The sequence below is a fragment of the Syzygium oleosum genome, unplaced genomic scaffold, assembly GCF_021117445.2.
Source record: "Syzygium oleosum isolate NSW1041296 unplaced genomic scaffold, Sole_v2.1 Sole_v2.01, whole genome shotgun sequence".
NCBI classification, from domain to species: domain Eukaryota; kingdom Viridiplantae; phylum Streptophyta; class Magnoliopsida; order Myrtales; family Myrtaceae; genus Syzygium; species Syzygium oleosum.
The window spans coordinates 27,233,143-27,255,015 of NW_026607485.1; the positions used below are offsets into that span (position 1 = coordinate 27,233,143).

At 43.7% G+C, this 21,873-nt stretch overlaps 2 protein-coding genes and 2 pseudogenes across 2 annotated transcripts; 3 read left to right on the forward strand and 1 right to left on the reverse strand.

Annotated features, from left to right (window-relative positions):
* LOC115668237 (probable nucleoredoxin 1) overlaps positions 1–20,007 on the forward strand; it is a 47,253-nt pseudogene extending 27,246 nt beyond the window's left edge.
* On the forward strand, positions 586–3,206 carry LOC115665164 (probable nucleoredoxin 1). Its single transcript, XM_030587051.2, has 4 exons — positions 586–753; positions 1,245–1,724; positions 1,830–2,309; positions 2,511–3,206. Exons 1-4 carry the CDS (start codon positions 673–675, stop codon positions 3,030–3,032), a joined length of 1,563 nt encoding a protein of 520 aa, XP_030442911.2. The 5' UTR covers positions 586–672; the 3' UTR covers positions 3,033–3,206.
* On the reverse strand, positions 4,218–5,960 carry LOC115665163 (polyubiquitin). The gene is made up of 2 exons (XM_056313076.1): positions 5,928–5,960; positions 4,218–5,841 (listed from the first exon to the last, which is right to left on the reverse strand). The coding sequence occupies exons 1-2, from the start codon at positions 5,943–5,945 to the stop codon at positions 4,468–4,470; spliced, it is 1,392 nt and encodes a 463-aa protein (XP_056169051.1). The 5' UTR covers positions 5,946–5,960; the 3' UTR covers positions 4,218–4,467.
* Positions 12,773–18,536, forward strand: LOC115686269 (probable nucleoredoxin 1; annotated as a pseudogene).
* Positions 20,008–21,873: the final 1,866 nt, after the last annotated feature.

Here is a 21,873-nt window from a genome sequence, read left to right on the forward strand (position 1 = left end):
AGGAGAAGCATCCAAGAAGCATCCGAAAAGACAAAAAAATCAGAAATAAAGGAGAATTTTTTTTTTAAAGAGTTAAAAAAAAAAAGGAAAATGACACAAATAGTCTCTAAACCGTGATTCAATATGCAATTTGATTTATAAACTTTTAATTTATTTAATATAGTCCATGAACTTTAACCCAATGTTCAATGTGGTTCCTAAATTTTCAATTTGTTCAATGTGGTCCTTGAACTTTTGGTACATATTCAATATAGTCCCTGAACTTTATGAAAATGTTTAATATAGTCATTCTATTAATTCAAGTTCAGGGACTATATTGTACATTTTCATATAGTTCAGGGACTAAATTGAACATGTACCAAAAGTTCAGGAATCACATTGAATATTAGGCTAAAATTCAGGAACTACATTGAACAAATTAAAAGTTCAGGGATCAAATTGCACATTGATTCAAAGTTTAGGGACTGTTTGTGTTATTGTACCAATAAAAAATAATATTTATAATAAAATAATCAAGAACTGCGTGCCTGAGATGTTTCGGTTTCCCTCTATCTTGTCGTGTGTGTATAAATATGGTAACTGAAGCAGTTCGAGACCGCCATCGGAGTGACTCCCTCGCGCGACACTCGGCGAGCAACGCGAAACCGCAAAGAGCTTCTTGGAGCGACGAGGATGGCGGCTGCTTCTCACGATGTCCAGTCCCTCCTGACTTCTCCGGACAGGGACTTCCTCGTCCGGAACAACGGCGACCAGGTGAAAAGAAGCTTGGTTCTCTCTTTTGCTTCTTTGCTCTTTCGGAGAAAACAAGAGGAGAGAAAAAGAGTTGTGGGTAGGGGATCCTTGTTGAAGTTCTCTCGTTGGGTTTCGTGAACCCAGTTTCATGAGGAATTCTTGCTCTGGTGATGGGTTTGTTTCCCAAAAAACAGAGTGGCGGCAGGTTGAGAGATTACCTTCGAGGTTCTTTGTTGGCGCTTATCTTGTCGGATTGGATGATGCGGTTCTTGCGCCTATTGACTTTAGATTCCGATGTTCTTTTGTTTGTTCTTTGCCCGGAGCCCGGGATTGCGAAGCCGTTGGTTTTTGATGGCTAAGCTGGCGAATTTTGTTCAAGATAAGCTAATTCGGTCTGATCTAGGACTATCTTTTTTCGAGTGCTTGTGTGTTGGTCAATAAATATTAGTGTGCCTTTCTTGCAGATTTCTGTATGAAAGAACTCAAATTAGGAATCTTTTGTCCTGTGATAGGTTAAAGTCGCTAGCTTGAAGGGGAAGAAGATCGGCTTATACTTCTCCGCGTCGTGGTGCGGTCCGTGCCAGCGGTTCACCCCGACTCTGGTGGAGGTGTACAATGAACTTTCCCCAAAAGGTGATCTGGAGATCATTTTCATCTCTGCAGATGAGGATGAAGAGGCCTTCAGTGGATACTTTTCCAAGATGCCGTGGCTTGCGATCCCGTATTTCGACTCGGAGAAGCGCGATAGCTTGGATGAATTGTTTGAGGTGAGGGGCATACCCCACCTTGTGATTCTGGATGGCACCGGCACAGTCTCAATAGATAACGGAGTGGAGATTGTCCGCGAGTATGGAGTGGGAGGTCACCCTTTCACTCCAGAACGCATCAAAGAGTTGAAAGAGCAGGAAGAAGCTGCTAAGATAAATCAATCATTGACCTCTCTTTTGGTCCGTGAATCTCGTGACTTTGTAGTTACATCCGATGGGAAGAAGGTAAGCAAAAAAGATCTTTGATGCAGTTGCAACAGACGGTTGCGTGTGCTTATGATTCGGTTTTCCGTCCTCCTTTTACTAATCTAGTCTATGTGGCCAAACTAGGTTCCTGTTACTGAGCTTGAAGGGAAAACCGTGGGTCTGTATTTCTCATTGTCCATGTACAAATCATGCGTCGATTTCACGCCAATGTTAGTGGAGGTTCATGAGAAGCTGAAGGCCAAAGGAGAGAGTTTTGAGATCGTTCAGATACCTCTGGATGATGATGAAGAATCATTCAACCAAGCCTTTGGAAGCTTGCCATGGCTTTCATTACCATTTAAAGACAAAAAATGCGAGAAGTTGATTAGGTACTTTGAGCTCTCGACCCTACCCACTCTGGTCATTATCGGTCCTGATGGGAAGACTCTCCAATCCAACGTTGCTGAAACCGTTGAGGAGCACGGCGTTGCAGCTTACCCATTCACTCCAGAAAAGTTTGCAGAGCTTGCAGAGATACAGAAGAAAAGGGAAGAATCTCAGACCTTGGAGTCAATCTTGGTTTCAGGGGATCGAGATTTCGTCCTTGGAAAGGAAGGAGCCAAGGTAAATTTGTTTTTCCTCCTAGAAACTAGTGACTTGGAAATTTTTATAGCCCTAAATTTCGATATCCCTCGGGTTACTTGAGGTGAGGAAAGGATTGAAACCAAGTCTATAACTAGGAAAATCCTTTTTGATATATGCAGTTTCGCGTGCCTTTTCCATCGATTGGTGGTTCATGAAGTTGTTTCTTAACTTGGATTGCAGATTCCAGTATCAGACTTGGTAGGGAAGACTGTCCTCCTTTACTTCTCGGCACAGTGGTGCCCTCCTTGCCGCGCATTCCTGCCAGTGCTAACGGAGGCATACGAAAAGATCAAGGCCATAGACAAGGCCTTTGAGTTGGTCTTCATCTCCAGCGACAAGGACCAAACTGCCTTCGACGATTATTTTGCTCAGATGCCGTGGCTGGCGCTCCCCTTTGGTGATGAGAGGAAGAAATCCCTGAATCACAAATTCAAGGTCGCTGGAATCCCCACACTCATAGCCATCGGCCCAACGGGCCGGACGCTGGCTAAAGAAGCAAGGGATCTTATATCGGACCACGGGGCTGATGCTTATCCTTTTACCGCTGAACATATCAAGAAGTTGGAGGAAAAGTCGACTAAGAACGAGCCGGATGAAGAAGAAGAAGACGAAGGCGATAAAGCAGCTGGGGAGGAGGCAAAAGAAGGAGGAGAAGCCGGAGAAGGATGGGTCTGTGATGGTGAAGTATGTTATAAAGCCTAAAAGTTACTAGTCGATCTATTTTCTATGACTCGCTTGAAGCAGTTTGCTCCTTTTTCTGTGAGTGATGTGTCTGAGCTTGATCTGCGAAGGTTCTCGTATATGGGATGTACATTCAGACTTTAGTGTGTTATTATGACTGAGAGTTTGCTGTCGTAATAAAATCTCTATTGTATACGAGCCATGTGCCAAGCAGAGTGGTAGGCTCAAATAGTCTGTGATTGGCATTCGCCGTATAAGCAGCTCTGGCTCTCCTTATGGAGACACAGCTTTGAGATTTGCATGCCGGCTGGACTTAATAGGACATGCTCAACGATACAGAAGTATGGATCACTCCTATAGTCCTAGTGCTTAGTTCTTGTTCAGTCTACCAATATGATAATAGATCATCCGTTATATCAATAGACGATGACTCTAAATCCAGATCGGTTGATATAATTAGTGGTAATGGAAAGTTAATAAGCCCTCAGTAATGGAAAGTTAATCAGCCCTCAATAAGTCTCCTAACATCAAGAAAATGATCCATTTTCAATTCATCAAAGAGGTTGAACTGCAGATAGAATAGGTATATTCAACATCATATGTTCTTTCCTACTTTAGCATCAAACGGGACTTGGCGAAGTTCATCATTTAGAATCATATTGGTTCCACTTTTACTTTTTTGATTGGCGATAAGGAAAATCGATACTTAGATGCGATAGCTAAAACTAGAGGATGGAGATTGGAGACCCTTATCTAAAGGTCCGCTTCCCACCCTTTCGCTCGTAAAACACCTAAAGACATTGAGAATGAATTGATTCGTAGCCTAGAGATTTATCCTTCAACCGATATCACTTGCTACTATTACCTAGTCAAGAAGTTTAACTCAGCAATTATCTGTAACAAGGAGCACAAGACCAAACTAATCTTGATTAAAGTCCGGCGTGAAAGATAAACTGCGATTAGAGAAAAAATAAAGAATCTTACAGTAAACCTAGTAATTGAAGAGATGAATCACATATTTCATTCCTGTATTATGCTAATATTTCATCTACCGCCTTAGAGATAATGCAGCCTAATTTATATTGCTTTTCCTTCCCAGCAACTGAAATTCATTCATTCATTCAGTAGGGATTTCGAAGCTTTGCTTTGCTGTATGTTAGCAATTACTTAGCCACATTCATACATATATGCATGCAATAGAGAAACTAACCACCGGAATATATGGCTCAAAAGCCAGAACCTTAAATGAGAGAATACTGTCATGCAATAGGAAAAACACTGAAGACATCAACTCATATCCATCAAACTAACAATAAAACTAAAGAAGTCACACATTATCCATACCAATTCCATCCATCAGCAGACATTATTTACCCTAACATGAAGCCAAACATTAGAACTGACCAAACAAGAGAAACACAACAACTTGACTTGATGAAACCTTTCCGCATGAGTCTTAAAAGCCACCACGCAGACGAAGGACCAAGTGTAGAGTTGACTCTTTCTGGATGTTATAATCGGCCAGTGTCCTTCCGTCTTCCAGTTGCTTCCCGGCAAAAATCAGCCTCTGCTGGTCTGGTGGGATGCCCTCCTTGTCCTGGATCTTTGCCTTCACATTGTCAATGGTGTCTGAACTCTCCACTTCCAGAGTGATGGTCTTTCCGGTCAGAGTCTTGACAAAGATCTGCATTCCACCGCGGAGGCGAAGCACAAGATGTAGAGTTGACTCCTTTTGGATGTTGTAATCCGCCAGTGTCTGGCCATCCTCAAGTTGCTTCCCGGCGAAAATCAACCTCTGCTGATCTGGGGGAATGCCTTCCTTGTCCTGTATCTTAGCTTTGACATTATCAATGGTATCCGAGCTCTCAACCTCCAAAGTTATGGTCTTCCCAGTAAGGGTCTTGACAAAAATCTGCATGCCCCCCCTCAATCGCAGCACCAAATGAAGAGTGGATTCCTTCTGGATGTTATAATCCGCCAAAGTCCTTCCATCCTCAAGTTGTTTCCCGGCAAAGATAAGCCTTTGCTGATCTGGGGGAATGCCTTCCTTGTCCTGAATTTTCGCCTTGACATTGTCAATGGTGTCGGAGCTCTCAACTTCCAAAGTGATGGTCTTCCCAGTTAGGGTCTTGACAAAGATTTGCATTCCTCCCCTCAGACGGAGCACCAAGTGAAGAGTGGATTCCTTTTGAATGTTGTAGTCTGCGAGCGTCCTGCCATCTTCGAGTTGCTTGCCAGCGAAAATCAACCTCTGCTGGTCTGGGGGGATTCCCTCCTTGTCCTGGATTTTCGCCTTAACGTTATCAATAGTGTCCGAACTTTCGACCTCAAGGGTAATGGTCTTCCCAGTTAGGGTCTTCACAAAGATTTGCATTCCTCCCCTCAAGCGAAGCACCAAGTGGAGCGTCGATTCCTTCTGGATGTTGTAGTCTGCCAGGGTCCTGCCATCCTCGAGTTGCTTGCCCGCGAAAATCAACCTCTGCTGATCTGGGGGAATTCCCTCCTTGTCCTGGATTTTAGCCTTCACATTATCGATGGTGTCCGAGCTCTCAACCTCTAGGGTAATGGTCTTGCCAGTGAGGGTCTTCACAAATATCTGCATGCCACCCCTGAGACGGAGAACCAAGTGGAGGGTGGATTCCTTCTGAATGTTATAATCAGCCAAAGTGCGTCCGTCCTCAAGCTGCTTGCCAGCAAAGATAAGCCTCTGCTGGTCCGGGGGGATTCCCTCCTTGTCTTGGATCTTGGCCTTCACATTGTCAATTGTGTCCGAGCTTTCAACCTCAAGGGTGATGGTCTTGCCAGTAAGGGTTTTCACGAAAATTTGCATCTAAAAGATTCAAACAGAAAAAAGGGAAGAAATTAGACGACATGAAACTAAAACACGTATATAGCTAAAACAACTGCAAGAAATACCAAGCGAACCAGCCACATTAGATTCAGTTCTAGACTCTTTGTGGCTTAATTCAATCGTTGCAAGTCTATTCTTGATTTGCATATGTAGGAGAGATAGAGAAACACCAAAAACGTTTCCCTAGATTCTTCTGTAAGCTATATCGAGAAACAGACACAACAATCAACATACGTTGGCAAGCACCGACCAGGACTGGCGAAGCTCTAAATTTAAAGGATGGGCACCAATCAAACAACCAAGAACACAGGATTCAACTCGCAAAAACAAAACTTTAGGCACAGTTAGTAATCACAGGAGTACTGGTTAAGTATTGGGATTAAACAAGCCATTGACAATATAAATCATACAGAAACTAGATAGCTAAAAGCTCTGAAACATGGGAAGCCACAAAAATTTAAAAAAAAAAAAAAAAAACCTTCTCTTCCACCCTAATAATCACTCCAAACAAACAAACAAACGTCCTGCACAACTTATAGAGATATCATCCGATGACACGCGCAATCAATTGAAGCCATGTACTCATAAAGATCAGCAGGAAACCAGCACAAGGACCGATCCAAACCGAAAACCCAAACCCCCCCACGGCACGACCAGGCAGGTTCACATGAATTTGTGCGCGTTCGCGCCCATCAATCTCGCGATCCGGCGGCATCTAGCGGAGCAAAAAGCCTGCGCCGCGATCGCAAAATCCAAAAGCGAAACCAAAGATGAAGATGCGATCGAAACAGCAGCGAAGAGGAGCCTACGGCGAGATTCGGATTTCCGGAAGAGGACGATCGGCGGATTATATTACCTTCGAAAGTTGAAGGAGGGGAGAGATCCGTTCGCGAGAGGGAGGCAGAGATTGCTGCGATCGGAGGAGGAGCGCTGTGTGGAAACCCTCGATCCGGGGTTGGGGTTGTATTTATAGGGCGCGCCTTTCCTCCGTGCCTTCTTCATCCGACTCCGACAAGAAGATAGGGTTTTCCTCGTGGGAGGATGGATGATGCCTTCGTTCGGATGGAGACCCCCGAGGCCCACGCGCCCCGCAACGGGGCGCATGCTACGCGCGGATTACGCGGATTTCCTCCTTCCTTCCTTCCGTCCTTGTACATCCACGGGTGCTCCTATGATCTTGACTTCTTGACCGTTTGCTTTGGTACGTTCAACTTTGAAAATACTATTCGGGAAACGCAAATACTTTGGTGAAAGCCTATTGGAAAAATGCAAATGGTGTTTGGTAAAAATATTTTATAAAGCTACTTTGGCCAAAATATAATGTTTGGTAAATTATTTTTGCAAATGGACTTTGGAAATAAAAACCTAACTTACCCTTCGCGAGCAGTAGCATGGCCGCATGGCTGAGCAGATCTGCGCCAGACATGCCGTCGCCTAAGGTGGCGACCACTCGCGGGCCAGATCTGGGCCGTGGTCGTCGCCGAGGCCGGGCGACCCTCGGCGAGGGTCGCCGGCCTCGGCGACGGCCGTCGGCCTCTTGTCGGCTCGATCCGGCCGTCTGCCGGCCTCGCCGGCCACCTCATGAAGAAGAAGATGAACGAGTACACACGAGGGCAAAATCGGAATAAGCCAAAATAACTAAGGGTAGTTTGGGAATAAAAATTTGGGTTCATTCCAAATGCAAGCATTTGGCAAATGCGATCAAATCTTGAACCAAGCTCTTGCCAAGGGCTTTCGCCTCAAAGCCCTTCCAAATCCGAACCAAACGGCCCTTGGACTTGGCAGCTTTTGAATCGCAGGATGATTAAAAAAAGAAAAACGTTAATATGACGAAAAATTCAAAACAGCTGTGGCGAATTTACCTTAAATTAATTTTTTAACAATAAAAAAATTTCAAATTGATATATTTGTGACAAATTTACTCTCCGTTAAATTTGATAAATATCACGAAAAATCACAAAATGGTACATCTGTGACAAACGGAGGGTAAAACCCCAAATTGATGCACCCGTCAACTATCACGTGTAATTCAGTGTTGATACTTAATTTTTTACCTATCCGTTTTAGGTTAATTACATATAAAATCAGGTGTTAATTTTTAATCCCTAAACAAAAATATTTTCATTAAATTGCGTGACATATAGATATTAGGTGCATTGGCATTAATGAGATCTATCAGATATATTTTTCTTGTTAAAAAAAACAAAAAACAAAAAAAAAAGGAGAAGAAGATCAGGCCGGTTCGACCCGGTCCGATTGAGCCAGCCCCTTATTGCTTATTGTTATTTCTTTCTTTCTCTTTTGGGCTTGGCCCTTTCTTGCTTTCCTTCCTTTTCTCTCCAGCCCAAACCTCTTTCCCTTGTTTTATTTCCAGCCCAGCCCCTCCTCTTCTTTCACTCCCTCACGCTCGCACGCTCTCCCGCTTTCACTCCCCTTCACGACAAACACCGAAGACGACAGAGAAAGAGCAGAACGCGCAGCAGCAGAGGGAGCGTCGCTCTGCGTCGAAAGGGGAGATGTCAGGCACGTACAGTGGTCCAAAAAGGAGGCCCCGTCCCGGCATAAAGAGGCTGAGAGTGAGAGAGAATAGGGGGGATGCTTGAACGAAGAAAGAACAGGGAGCGAGAGAAGAGACGGAGAAGAGAGAACAGAGAGTGAGAGGAGAGACACCGAGAGAGATCTTGAGGGGAATCGGAGAAGACGAAGCTTCGCTCGTTATTCGGAGGACCGCCTCAATCGCCGTCGAGCCCCCTCCGCCGTGCACTAAGAGCTCGCGAACGCCCGACTTAGCCGTTCTCTCATTCTTGGCCGTCGGAGCTCCTCTCGACCGAGCTGAGAGACCCGTGGAGAACCCTTTCTTTGCAAGAAGATTAGCGATCATCAGGAGCATTTTGCGCGCCGGCGACACTTGCCCGACTGATCTGGAACTCGGCGACTGAACCAGGTACTTACTTGCCCTGTTCTTTCCCATGCATCTCCGTAGTCTCACGTACCAAGTTCACTAGGTGGTGTCGTGACCCAATCATGTGATACCGAAGCTGGATCGTAGTGTATAATGACGACTTGGGTCTGTAAGTATCATGTTTGGGACCAAGGATCATGTCGAAATTAAATTCGGACCTCGCATTCTTAGTCGCATGCTAACTGTTCGTCGAAATGCTTGAATGCGATATTAGAAGCTTTGAGCACCGAGTTTGGGTCTGAAAGTTTCGAACGTTTTTGTGTAAACTGAGATGAATTTTTCGTCATACACGGTCGTTTAGAGTTGTATACATCGTGTTTAAAGCTAGAAATCGCATTGAATCTCACCCAAGAACGTGTTTCTCAGCTTGCATACCACATGTTCAACGAAATGCCTAAATAGAAGTCCGAATGGTTTTTTTGTGGAATCGGTGCTTGGAACTCGGTTTTTATGCCTTTTTGGTCTTATACGTGTTGGATCAACACTGACTCTGTGGTTTCTTTCGATTTCGTGGCATGAAAATCGTTTTCCCGAGCATCCATGGATGAACGCCTTTCATGGGAGATCCATTCCCCTCGCCGGAGTTGCCCGCGGTTAAAGGCCGCTCCGGTCCGTCGCCAGCGCTGGCGGCCTGAGCCGACGGCCGGCGGTAGCATCCCGGCGCGGCCTCAGTTGGAGGCGTGAAGCCTCGGGCGTGAAGGGGCCTTCGGTGAAGAACAACACGAAGAAGAAGACTTTCTAGGGAGAAGACGTCCAGAAAGAGAAAAAGAAACCAAAAAAAAAGAGGCAAAAAAAAAGAATAAAAAAGGGAATTAAAAAATTAGAAAATAAATGTTCAAATAGGGTTCCGGGCGGGTAGGGCCGTCAAATGGGTGGGAAATGTTCAAATGGGGTTCCGAGCGGGTAAGGCCATCAAATTGATGGATCGGATCGGGTTTGGGGGGGTCGAATATGATTTGACCCATATAACCCGTTTTAACCCATTTTCACCCAATACAATTTTTATAACCCATACCCGACCTGATCCGTACTCGATTTATACCCGACATGACCCATATAACCAAAACACATTAATATTCTAGGAAAACTCATACTCACCCATTTAACTTATTTTAAGCTTTGCACATGTATATGTTATATGGATAAACACTTCACATAATATTAAGCAATAAAAAATTAGTAAATAAATAAAAAATGTAAAAAACCTATAAATTGAAATTTGTTTTAAATTTTGGATAATGCCATCAATCATGCATCCAGTGAAACATACGTTTTATTTTTGGATAAATCGGACGGGAAAATTATAATTATGCGTAAAAATCGATAAAGAGAAACAAAGTCAAAAATGAAAAGTTACAATGACATTCCTTTTTTTTCCTTAAAAAAGAGGAAAAACCGAATAAACACAAAATGTTGTCGGTACACCTCCCCCCCTCTCTCTCTCTCTCTCATCTCTCTCTCTCTGTATGCCTCATCTCTCTTTCCTTCCATGTAAATCTCCATCTTCAATCTTCTTCAGCTACTCACTCTCCTCTCTCTCTCTCTCTCTCTCTCTCTCTCTTCTCGTTCAAGGCAGCAGTCAATGGCTCTCTCGGCGACGTCATTCCATTTCTAGATCCTGAAGCTCCTCTCTTCCTCACTCGAGTCCGGATCTTTCGTGTCGCTCTGGTCACCCCCGATCCCGAATCACGCCCTCACTCGGGTTGGGATCTTCGGCGGCCACATCTACTCGCGGAAGCGTTGGATCCCCACCGCGTCCTCGAGGAGGTTTCCACCGAGTCGAGCGGTTGTCGGTTCAGTCCGAGTCGACTCGGTCGTCGTCGTCCTCGTATAGCGACATCGTTCGATTGGGGACGGAGTCTCGCGGTGGCGGTGGCGAGTGCAACCAGGAGACGATCGGAGGCGGAGGGACGGAAGAAGCGGAGAGGGGGCGGCGAGATTCAAGAGCGAGAGAGAGGCGAGGAGCGGTGGTGCTGCTGCTTCGTCTGCGGAGGGGGAAAGAGAAGAGAGTAGTTTGGGTTGAAAGTGGGTTTATTACTTAACCCATATTTTTTGGCCTTTTTCTTTCTTTAGAGCCCATTTTGACCCGTATTATAAGTTTAAGCTGACCCATTTATGGCCCATTTTCATAAATATGAGTTAAAATATGAGCTTGTGATTCATTTTGACAGCCCTAAGCGGGTCAGAGATCCAGGTCAGGTAGCCGGGCGGATCGGATTAGGGGATCCGTTTTGGAATTCTTATTTTATTAATAAAAATATTTAAAAAATATTGAAAAAAATTAAAAATTCCAAAAAAATTCGAAAATGTTTAAAAATCTCAAAAATATTAAAAAGTCTGAAAAAAATTTAAAAAAACATTAAAAAATTCAGAAAAATTCAGAAAAATTCCAAAACATCTAGAAAGTTAGAAGGTATCCAGAAATCACTTTTTTGGCTTAATTTCACTAGACATTAATGTTTTTCTTATTCTAGACTTAGTTTAAAACTTGTAAAAAATGAGAAAACCCTTTAAATTTGTTTCTAAAAAATCAGACAAACCATTAGGGCTTTTAATTGTCTTTTCTTTTTAGAGACGATGCTAGGTCGCTGGTTATTTTTTTTTATTTATGATTATCTGATTGTGCACCTTTAATATATCGGTTCTTATTTTCCATTTTTAGCATGGTTAGGAAGAGCTTTAGGCTTTTCGATAGACTGTCTAGCACGTTAGTTTGCGAGCGTTCAAGTTTAAGTATCAAAAGGGCACTAGTTAGATCACTGGTGTAATCAAGTCCCCGATCCTTAGAATCTCTAGTTTTTGCGCATATCAAGACGACATCCCCACGTCTCGATGACGGTTTCTAGCCAATCATTGATCATGGCTAGTGACGACTCCAATTGAATGCTTAGTTTAGACAATTCTCGTTGAATGAGATATGAGGCTGGGGAGTGCCTCGGTCCTTGGATTAATGAACTATTTGGTTTGTCCTTCAAACGAATCAATCAATATTCACATCCATCAACAAATATCTCTTGACCTATTCGATCATTTGGGATCCCTCAATCGGGACGGGTAGGTCGCGACATCCAGCTCAGAAATTTAAAGGTAAAATTTAACGGAAACTAACAGATCGTAAAATTATCACAGGTGTACCGGTTTGAGATTTTTTGTGGTCAAAAAATTAGTTTGGGGTAAAAGTGTCACAAGTGTACCGGTTTGGGGTTTTTCATGATATTAGCCCTATAAAAAAATCAATCTTTTTCCCCTCCTACGTTATTGTGTACGGAAACTACGGTAAAATACTAGTTATTATTACGATTTATTATCAGAAGATTGGTTTTTCGTAGATCTGTAAAAGTGACCTGGATTTGGGCATATGCTATATAATGCTACAATGCCAAAATCTTCCGTAGGAACCGAAAATATTATGCCTTTCGACAAGTCGAACCACGTAGAAAGCACAACTTGATCCGGACGGGGTTCATTCTTTAATTGTCTCCGCCTTTACAAAAACTGATCTGGTTCAATTTGAATTTTATGGGGAGAGGTAGAAAATAATTATTAGGGACGTCAATTGACAAAACGACCTATACATAATGGTCTCGTTTAGATTTGCCTAATTGAGTCGGTGTTGATATGGATATGTCCCCAACTTATTCGCCAAGCTACCGTTTGCCTTCTGGGACCTACGTAGGCAAGATTTTTAATGGCAACAGAATTTTTGTGGAGGAGAACAGGTACACGTTTTTTGAGATTTTCGGTGCTACGGCAAACGTGTTTTGTGGTGGGCATTTGTCCTTTCAATTTCTTTTGTAACCCCCACAAGGCAAGAAACGGACAATGACTCTATCCTCTTTTTTCTCCCTCGAATGTTCCGTGTGAGTGTATGTTCCTAGGACGATCTGACCCAGATCGGTACCGTCTGCATTGCTTATTGATCCGCGAAGACTTGACGTTGGCTCTCTCTTCCTAAGAGTACTTCCCCTTTCCAAATTCTTAAAAGCCAGAGTGATATGAACTGGAGTGATTCCTAGAGCCTGCTACCACTCTCCACCAAAACACGAGTGAAGCGACGAGAATGGCGGGTGTTGTCGGAGACGCAGCTCCTCACGATGTTCAGTCCCTCTTGTCTTCTCCAGAGAGGGACTTCCTCATCCGGAACAACGGCGATCAGGTAAACTCAACTCTCTGTACTTTTGTTCTCCTGAAAGGAGAAAAGAATCGTGGGTTGAAGTTCCATGTTGAAGTTCTCGTGGTTTTCGTGTGTGTTGTATGACTGACTTACCTAGTTTCGTGCAAACGATTCTTGTTCTGGTGATCGGTTTTTAGGGGGATGGTTGAAACTAATATTTGATCTGATTCTTTGTTGGTGCTCCTCTCGTCAGATTGGATTATGCGGTTCTCGCGCCTTTTGAAGTTTAAATTATGATGTTCTTTCGGTTGTTCTTTGCTAGGAGTTTGTGATGACGAGGCCGTCGGTTTGTGATGGCTAAGCTGGCGAATTTAGTTCAAGATAAGCTAATTTGTTCTGATCTTCGATCATCATTTTTCGGGGGCTATATATTTGTCTTTTTCAGAAACTGGATGATTGGTAAGTGATGTGTTACTATTTGAAGAAACATATAGGGATTTACAATTTGTCTCCTTCAAATTAGCGTTCTGTTTACGATTTGCATGTGTGCACCCTTTCAATCAAACCCTAAAGAATCACACCTCACGACGGTCAAGTGCATTATCAAATAAATTTCTAGTTTTCCAAAACTTGGTTTGTGATACCTAACATTCAGAATTTCTTTAATTAAGGTACTCAAATGCTAACTTTGCCGGTTGTAAATTCGATAGAAAGAACACATCTCGTACTTGTAAAATGATGGGATGCTCCTGACCAAAAAAATAAAAATGATGGGATCCATGTTTCTGTCACGGACCGGAGTGACGCAGGGATTCTCCCGTACTCATGTACTCTTGTGAGTGGAGTTTAGTGGCGTCGAAATGAAGAGTGAGTAATGCGAAAAGATGATACAACTAGTTATTATATTATGTCTCTAGTTTGAGCCATTTATAGGAACCTCGACCCGAAGGTTGAAGGGTCGTAGATATAAGTTTGGGCAGTCTCCTATGTACTAAAAGAAAAAATTTAAGGGGGAAGGGGGAGTTGGGGGGGGGTTGATTTCCTAAGATTTCTTGGATATCATTATTCTTTTCGAAGAAATAATATTATCCGTGCGATTTCACATTATACAAAAGTGAAAACATAAGTGTCAAAAGTGTTCTTATTTTCTCAAATAAGGGCTTAAAGTCGCTAGAATGGCCTAACCTCGCCGATTGGTCAAGGACATCTTCGTCCTTATTTTTTTGATTTTTTTTCCTTTTCTATTTTTTTCTTTCTTTTTGCCGGTGGCTGGTTTTAGGCGATAGCCAAATGATACCTTGAGAGGGTCGGGCGAGGCCAGGCCCTCGAAAGCCATAGGCGAGGCTGGCCATTGCCGTATCTGGGCGAGGGTCGCCTCTCGTGCGGCCGAAGTGAAATAAAAACGTTGTTATTTTGGCTCAAAAGTTATCTAACAAAACCTCGGCGAGGCTTGCATGCCCTCGCCTAGGACTTGATTTTCCCTAACTCCGTTCAATTTGACTAACGAAAAATGTTGACATGATTTTTTTAATAATTTATCTCTCCCACGTGATGTCACAAAAAATAATTTAAGGTAAATGTCCAAAGCACTAAAACGGCGTCGTTTTGATCAAAATCCTAATATTTACACAAAATCTTAATTAAATTAGGTTAAATCCAAATTTTTCTTCATAAAAAGACAAACTCAAAAAATAGAAGAAGCTAAAACTTAAAAAAGAAAAGAAAACACACGCACGTAAACAACCCAAGCACGATGACTAGGGCGCCCTCCCACCTGTGGTTGCCGCCCCTAGCCACCGGTGGGGTGTCGGTTATGGTTGATGAGGTTGCTAGTGCTGGCTCTCGCCAAAACCGGGAGAGGGCCAAATTGAGAGATGGCATGTTGGCCCTTGCCTCCGGCCGCAGAGGGTCGTTAACCCTTGCCGATGCGCCGGGCGACCCCAGCGCCATGGCCAACGCCCCACTAGCAATGGGGCGCGACCACAGGTGCGAGGGGCCCTCACGCCCGTATCTTTTTAAAAATAGATTTCTTAATTTTTAATCTAATTTAATTTAAAATTATATTAAAATTATTTTTGAACGAAAATGCCTTTCATTGGCGGGCGAGATCAAATCTTTATTTGAAAGCTGTTATAGCCACTTTGGGGTTTTTTATGTTAAAAGAAAAATTTTAGGGCAAATCCTTATTTGGGATTAAATGATGGGTAAAAAAGTTTATTTGGAATTTTTCCTATGGGTTTATTTGTGGCATTTTTCTCCATTTGTTTGTGTTTTTGGTTATTACAATTCATTTTATTTCACAGCGAGTCGAATCTTTGCACGTTGGCTGGTTTATTTCAAATAAGGGCTTAAAGTCGCTAGAATGGCCTAACCTCGCCGATTGGTCAAGGACATCTTCGTCCTTTATTTTTTTGATTTTTTTTCCCTTTTCTATTTTTTTCTTTCTTTTTCGCCGGTGGCTGGTTTTAGGCGATAGCCAGTGATACCTTGAGAGGGCCGGGCGAGGCCACCCTCGAAAGCCATAGGCGAGGCTGGCCATTGCCAGATCTGGCGAGGGTCGCCTCTCGTGCGGCCAGCGAGGACTTGGGCGAGGTGACCCTCTCCAACAGTCGGCGAGGGCTTGCATGCCCTCGCCTAGGACTTGATTTTCCCTAACTCCGTTCAATTTGACTAACGAAAAATGTTGACATGATTTTTTTTTAATAATTTATCTCTCCCACGTGGCGTCCTAAGTGGTGTTAAGGTTAACCAAAGCACTAAAACGGCGTCGTTTTGATCAAAATCCTAATATTTACACAAAATCTTAATTAAATTAGGTTAAATCCAAATTTTTCTTCATAAAAAGACAAACTCAAAAAATAGAAGAAGCTAAAACTTAAAAGAGAAAAGAAAACACACGCACAGAAAAAACCCAAGCACGAGGGCTGACTAGGGCCAGCCCTCCCACCTGTGGTTGCCGCCCCATAGCCACCGGTGGGGTGTCGGTTATGGTTGATGAGGTTGCTAGTGCCTGGCTCTCGCCAAAACCGGGAGAGGGCCAAATTGAGAGATGGCATGTTGGCCCTTGCCTCCGGTCGCAGAGGGTCGTTAACCCTTGCCGATGCGCTGGCGACCCCGCTGGCCATGGCCAACGCCCCACTGGCAATGGGGCAGCGACCACAGGTGCGAGGGCCCCTCACGCCCGTATCTTTTTAAAAATAGATTTCTTAATTTTTAATCTAATTTAATTTAAAATTATATTAAAATTATTTTTGAACGAAAATGCCTTTCATTGGCAGGCGAGATCAAATCTTTATTTGAAACTGTTATAGCCACTTCAGACCTTTTTTTAAATAAAATTCACTTCAAATCCTTATTTGATTAAATAAGGGTACTTCAGCCTCTTATTTGGAATTTTTCCTATGGGTTTATTTGTGGCTTTTTCTCCATTTGTTTGTGTTTTTGGTTATTACGATTCATTTTATTTCACAGCGAGTCGAATCTTTGCACGTTTAGGGCGGCTTTCAAATTCTGTCGTAACCCCCCACAATGCAAGAAACGGACAATGATTATATCCTTCTTTTTTTCTCGATGTCTCTGCGAGAGCGAATGTGTATAGGACGACCTCCCCTAGATCGGTATTGTCGGCATTGATTATTAATACGCGAAGGCTCGACGTGAACTCTCTTCTTGGTCTTCCCCTTTCGAAATTCTTAAAAGCCAGACTGATATAAAATGGAGTAATTCCTAGATCCTGCAACCACTCTCCACCAAAACACGAGTGAAGCGACGAACATGGCCGGTGCTGTCCAAGACGCAGCTTCTCACGTTGTTCAGTCCCTCTTGTCTTCTCCGGACAGGGACTTCCTCATCCGGAACAATGGCGATCCGGTAAACTCAACTCTCTGTACTTTTGTATTCTTGAAAGGAAAAGAGAATCGTGGGTTGGCGTCCATGTTGAAGTTCTCGTGGTCTTCGTGTGGGTTGTTTGACTAACTACCCATTTTTGCGCAAACGATTCTTGTTCTGGTGATCAGTTTTTGAATTTCAAATTAGGGGGATAGTTGAAAATAATATTGATCTGATTCTTTGTTCGTGGTCCTCTTGTCAGATTGGAAGATGCAGTTCTTACGCCTTCGAAGTTTAAATACCGATGTCTTTTGGTTGTTCTTTGCTGGGAGTCTGTGAGTATGAAGCCGTCCGTTTGTGACTAATTTGGTCTGATCTTTGATTAACATTTTCGAGTACTGTCCATTTGTTTCCTTCATAAACTGGATGATTGGTAAATGATGAGTTACTATTTGAAGAAACATATATATTAAGAGTCATGCGGACACGGGATATAAGGATTCAACACTGTTATACAGCAATACCCTTTAGCATAAATGCTCACATCTTCAATGTGGATTCCTTATTTTGGTCGACGAGACTGCTGATTTGCGAGCAAATTAATGAGTAGTTCTTGAGGGATGTTCTTCTCCAGTTGGCATTTGGATGTATCTTGAGCATTTTCAGGATTTCGTGTGGCGGTCAATTGGTCTAGTGTGCCTTGCTTGCTGATTACCGTATGAAAGAACCCAAATTATAACTCTTGGTCTAAATCAGGTTAGAGTCGATAACTTGAAGGGCAAGAAGATAGGCTTGTACTTCTCCGCGTCGTGGTGTGGTCCGTGCCGACGGTTGACCCCTATTCTGGCGGAGGTGTACAATGAGCTTTCCCCAAAAGGTGATCTGGAGATCATTTTTATCTCCGCAGATACGGATGAGGAGTCCTTCAGAGGATGCTTTTCCAAGATGCCGTGGCTTGCATTCCCATTTTCTGACTCGGACAAGCGTAAAAGCTTGGATGAATTGTTTAAGGTGAGGGGAATACCCCACCTTGTCATTCTCGATGGTACCAGTACAGTCTTAACAGATAGCGGTGACAAGATCATCTTCGAGTATGGAGTGGCCCTTTCACTCCAGAACGCATCGAAGAGTTGAAAGACCAGAAACAAGCTGCTAGGAAAAATCAATCATTGACCTGTCTTTTGGTCCGTGATTCTCGTGACTTCGTAGTTTCCTCCGATGGGAATAAGGTAAACCTAAAAGATCATCAATGCATTTGAAACTGATGGTTGCGCGTGCTTATGATTCAGTTTTCCATTTTTCTTTTTATTAATCTAATCACGTGGCCAAACTAGGTTCCTATTACTGAGCTTGAAGGTAAAACCGTGGGTCTGTATTTCTTGTTCAAGAACAAATCATGTGGTGATTTCACGCCAAAGTTACTAGAGGTTTATGAGAAATTGAAGGCCAAAAGAGAGAGTTTTGAGATCGTTCCGATACCTCTTGATGATGACGAAGCATCATTCAACCAAACCTTTAAAAGCATGCCATGGCTTTCATTACCATTTAAAGACAAGAAACGCGAGAAGTTGTTTATGTACTTTGAGGTCTCGACCCTACCCACTCTGGTCATAATCGGTCCTGATGGGAAGACTCTGCATTTCAATGTTTCTGAAACTGTTGAAGAGCATGGCGTTGCAGCTTACCCATTCACGCCAGAAAAGTTTGCAGAGCTCGCAGAGAGAGAAGAAAAGAGAAGAATCTCAGACCTTGGAGTCGATCTTATTTTAAGGGGATCTGGATTTTGTCATTGGAAAGGAAGGTAACCAAAGTAAATTTTGTTTTTCCTCTAGAAGCTAATGACTCAATGTCTACAATGAGGTACTTAATATCATTATCCCTTGGGTTACATGAGCTGAGGAAAGGATTGAAACCAGGTCTATGGGCCCGTTTGGTTCGGCTTTTCAAATGCAACTTGGGGGAATGCAAATACCTTTAAGTGAAAGCCACTTAGGAAATGCAAGTGGTGTTTGGTAAAAAAAAATTTGTGAAGCTACTTTGACCTAAGTAGTGTTTGGTAAATTTTTTTTACAAAGGGCTTTGGCAATTTTATTCTTAATATTCCGGTTTTGCCCCTATTACCATTCATCTTCTTCACCGGTGAGGGTGGCCAGCGAGGTGGCCGACGAGGCCCAGTGAGGCCGGATCCGGCCGGCGAAGGCCTAGCGAGGGCGGCGAGGTCGCGACCTAGGCGACGGCCGCTTGGGTCGGGCGACCGCCGGGCGCCGTCACAGGGTCGGTGTCGCCGGAGTCGCACCAGCGGCCTTCGCCGCCGGGTCGCGCGACCACGGCGGCGTCGCCTGTGGTCGCGCGACCCAGCGAGCGCCGGGTCAGCGACTCCCGGCGACCGCCGACCAGGTGGACCGGGGCTGGGCGTCGCCCGCACGCCGTCGCCTAGGTCGAGGCGACCTCGCCGGCCTTCGCCGCCGCAGATCCGCCTCGCCGGCCACGTGAAGAAGATGAACGTAATGTGGCAAAACCGGAAAATTGAAATTTGAGTGAGGGCAATTTGGGAAGGAAAAATAAGCTTGACATTCCAATGGCATTCCAAATGCTGGCTTTCGGCTTCCGAGTCCAGGAAAAGTCGAACCAAACGGTTCGACATTTTGGGAAGGGGCTTTCGAGGCCGAAAGCCCCTTCCCAAAGCCGAACCAAGCGAGGCCTATAACTAGGAAAATCCTTTCCATATATGCAGTTTTCACATGCCTCTTCCATCCATTGGTGGTTCATCTAACAGGTTGTTTCTTAACTTGGATTGCAGATTCCAGTATCGGACTTGGTAGGGAAGACTGTCCTCCTTTACTTCTCGGCACACTGGTGCCCTCCTTGCCGTGCATTCCTGCCATTGCTTACGGAGGCATACGAAAAGATCAAGGCCAAAGACAATGCCTTTGAGGTGATCTTCCTCTCCAGCGATGAGGACCAAACTGCCTTTGACAATTATCTTGCCGAGATGCCATGGCTGGCGCTCCCCTTCGGCGACGAGAGGAAGAAATCTCTGAGTCGCAAATTCAAGGTCCGTGGGATCCCCACGCTCATAGCCATTGGCCCAATGGGCCGGACGTTGACTAACAAAGCAAGGAATCTTATAATGGAGCATGGCGCTGATGCTTATCCTTTCACCGCCGAACATCTCAAGAAGTTTGAGGAAAGCGAGTAACACGAGTCGGGCGAAGGAGATGAAAACGATGAAGCAGCTGGGGAGGAGGAAAGGAAGGAGGAGACGCCAAAGAAGGATGGGTCTGTAATAGTAGAAGTCTGTAATAAAGCCGAAAATTTACTTTTTAGTTGGGTATTTTAAATGACTCGTTTGAAGCAGTTGTCTCCTTTTTCTGTAGGTGGATGTGTCCAACCGTGATCCGCGAAGGGTTTATTGTGGACTAGACCTGTCAAAATAGATCATAAATCAATTTCTTATCCTATATATTAGTAAATGGGTCATAAATGAGTAAGTTATATTTAGTAAATTGGTCATAAATGGGTATATGTATAATATGGGTGTTAAATAGATCATATATAGATCGTAAATGTGTCGTAAATGGGTTTACAACTTATTTAAACTTAACTTATCTCTTTCACCCTCACTCAATATCGCACTAACTCACTCAGAACTCTCATATTAGTTTAGGTATGAGTTTTCCTAGATTTAATTAAATATGGAAGTGTTTTAGCAATACGGGTTGGGTCAGGTATGGTTCGGGTCGGGTATGGGTCAAGAAAATTGCATTGCTTATAAATGGGTCATAAACGGGTTAACGGGTCAATTTGGATCGGACCATATGTGATTCGACCCAAACCCGACCCGATCCACCCATTTAACAAGTCTATTGTGGACGGTGTACCGCACAGAACACCTTGGACTTAATACAGCATGCTCGATCAAATATAAAGTATGGACAATTTTCATGCGATGACCTGAAAACCTAATCCCATCACGAGAAAGCAGATTATATGCCTGGCATATACAATTCGCATGCATCATTTCACCGTATGGCGACATCTTTCAAAGCATAACATATTGTCGTCGAAGCCATTAATCAAAGAGAAAACAGACGAAACCTTAATCACCGAGTTTAGAATGGGGAATTGCTAGAAGGTAGAAACACCCGTGGCTCATTCTACAAAACTTGACAGAGTAGAAATGGAAGGAGGTAGGCTCAAAACTCTACATAAGCATCATAGGATCATTTTTATATCTTACTGCTTTTAGGTTGGACATCATATTTAGCATTTGCATGTGTGCACGGACTAGGTGTTATGCTCAATCTCTCCTGCTGTTTGTTCAAAAGGACTCCTGTTAGATCCTTCGAAGCTTACAAAGCCCATTACCCAGGAGGAATCCTTTCAGAGAGAACACAGTAGACATGTGTCACGGACCAAAGTGACGCAGGAGTTCTCCCATACTCGTGTGCCCTTGTGAGTGGAGCTAGGGGCGTCCTTGTGATGATTGAGTGATGTAGAAGGGAATATATAATTGGTTCGTAGGAGAGGCGTTAGGGCAATTTGTGTTAGGAGTTCCATATTAGTATGAATATACTCTTAGGAGCTCTGAAGATGAGGTTGGCCTTCCGTGCACAAACTGGTTGAGACCACTCTCCTGATGAGGCCATGGTAGGTCGAAACTAATTGCCGTGTCTCAAGTGTTTGCGTGTCTCGCTCAATGGACTAGATGCCCAAGCTAAGCTAGGCGTGGTACGATCCAATACAAGGATATTATGTGCCGTATTGTTATTTGGAACAACTATAGAAGGAAGGCTGTCTTGGGGTCTTCTCGACTCGCCAAGTGCTGCACAGATTATTCCGTGGTCAAGAAATTATCGGTCCGTGACACATGTCTCACACACTCTGCTCCCTCTCAAAATGAAAATTCTACTATAAAAATCCTTATCATGTGTCTTAGACCCAAGGCCGCCTTTACCAATGACATCTAAAAATACGAGGGTAGACTCCTCTGGCCAATCCTAAAATTTCAATTCAGCCTTCCTCATACTGTCTTTTTGCATATGGAGAGCAGATTACATGACGCGGCATCCATAGTACAACCACTTCAAATGAGGTTTAAGTTACG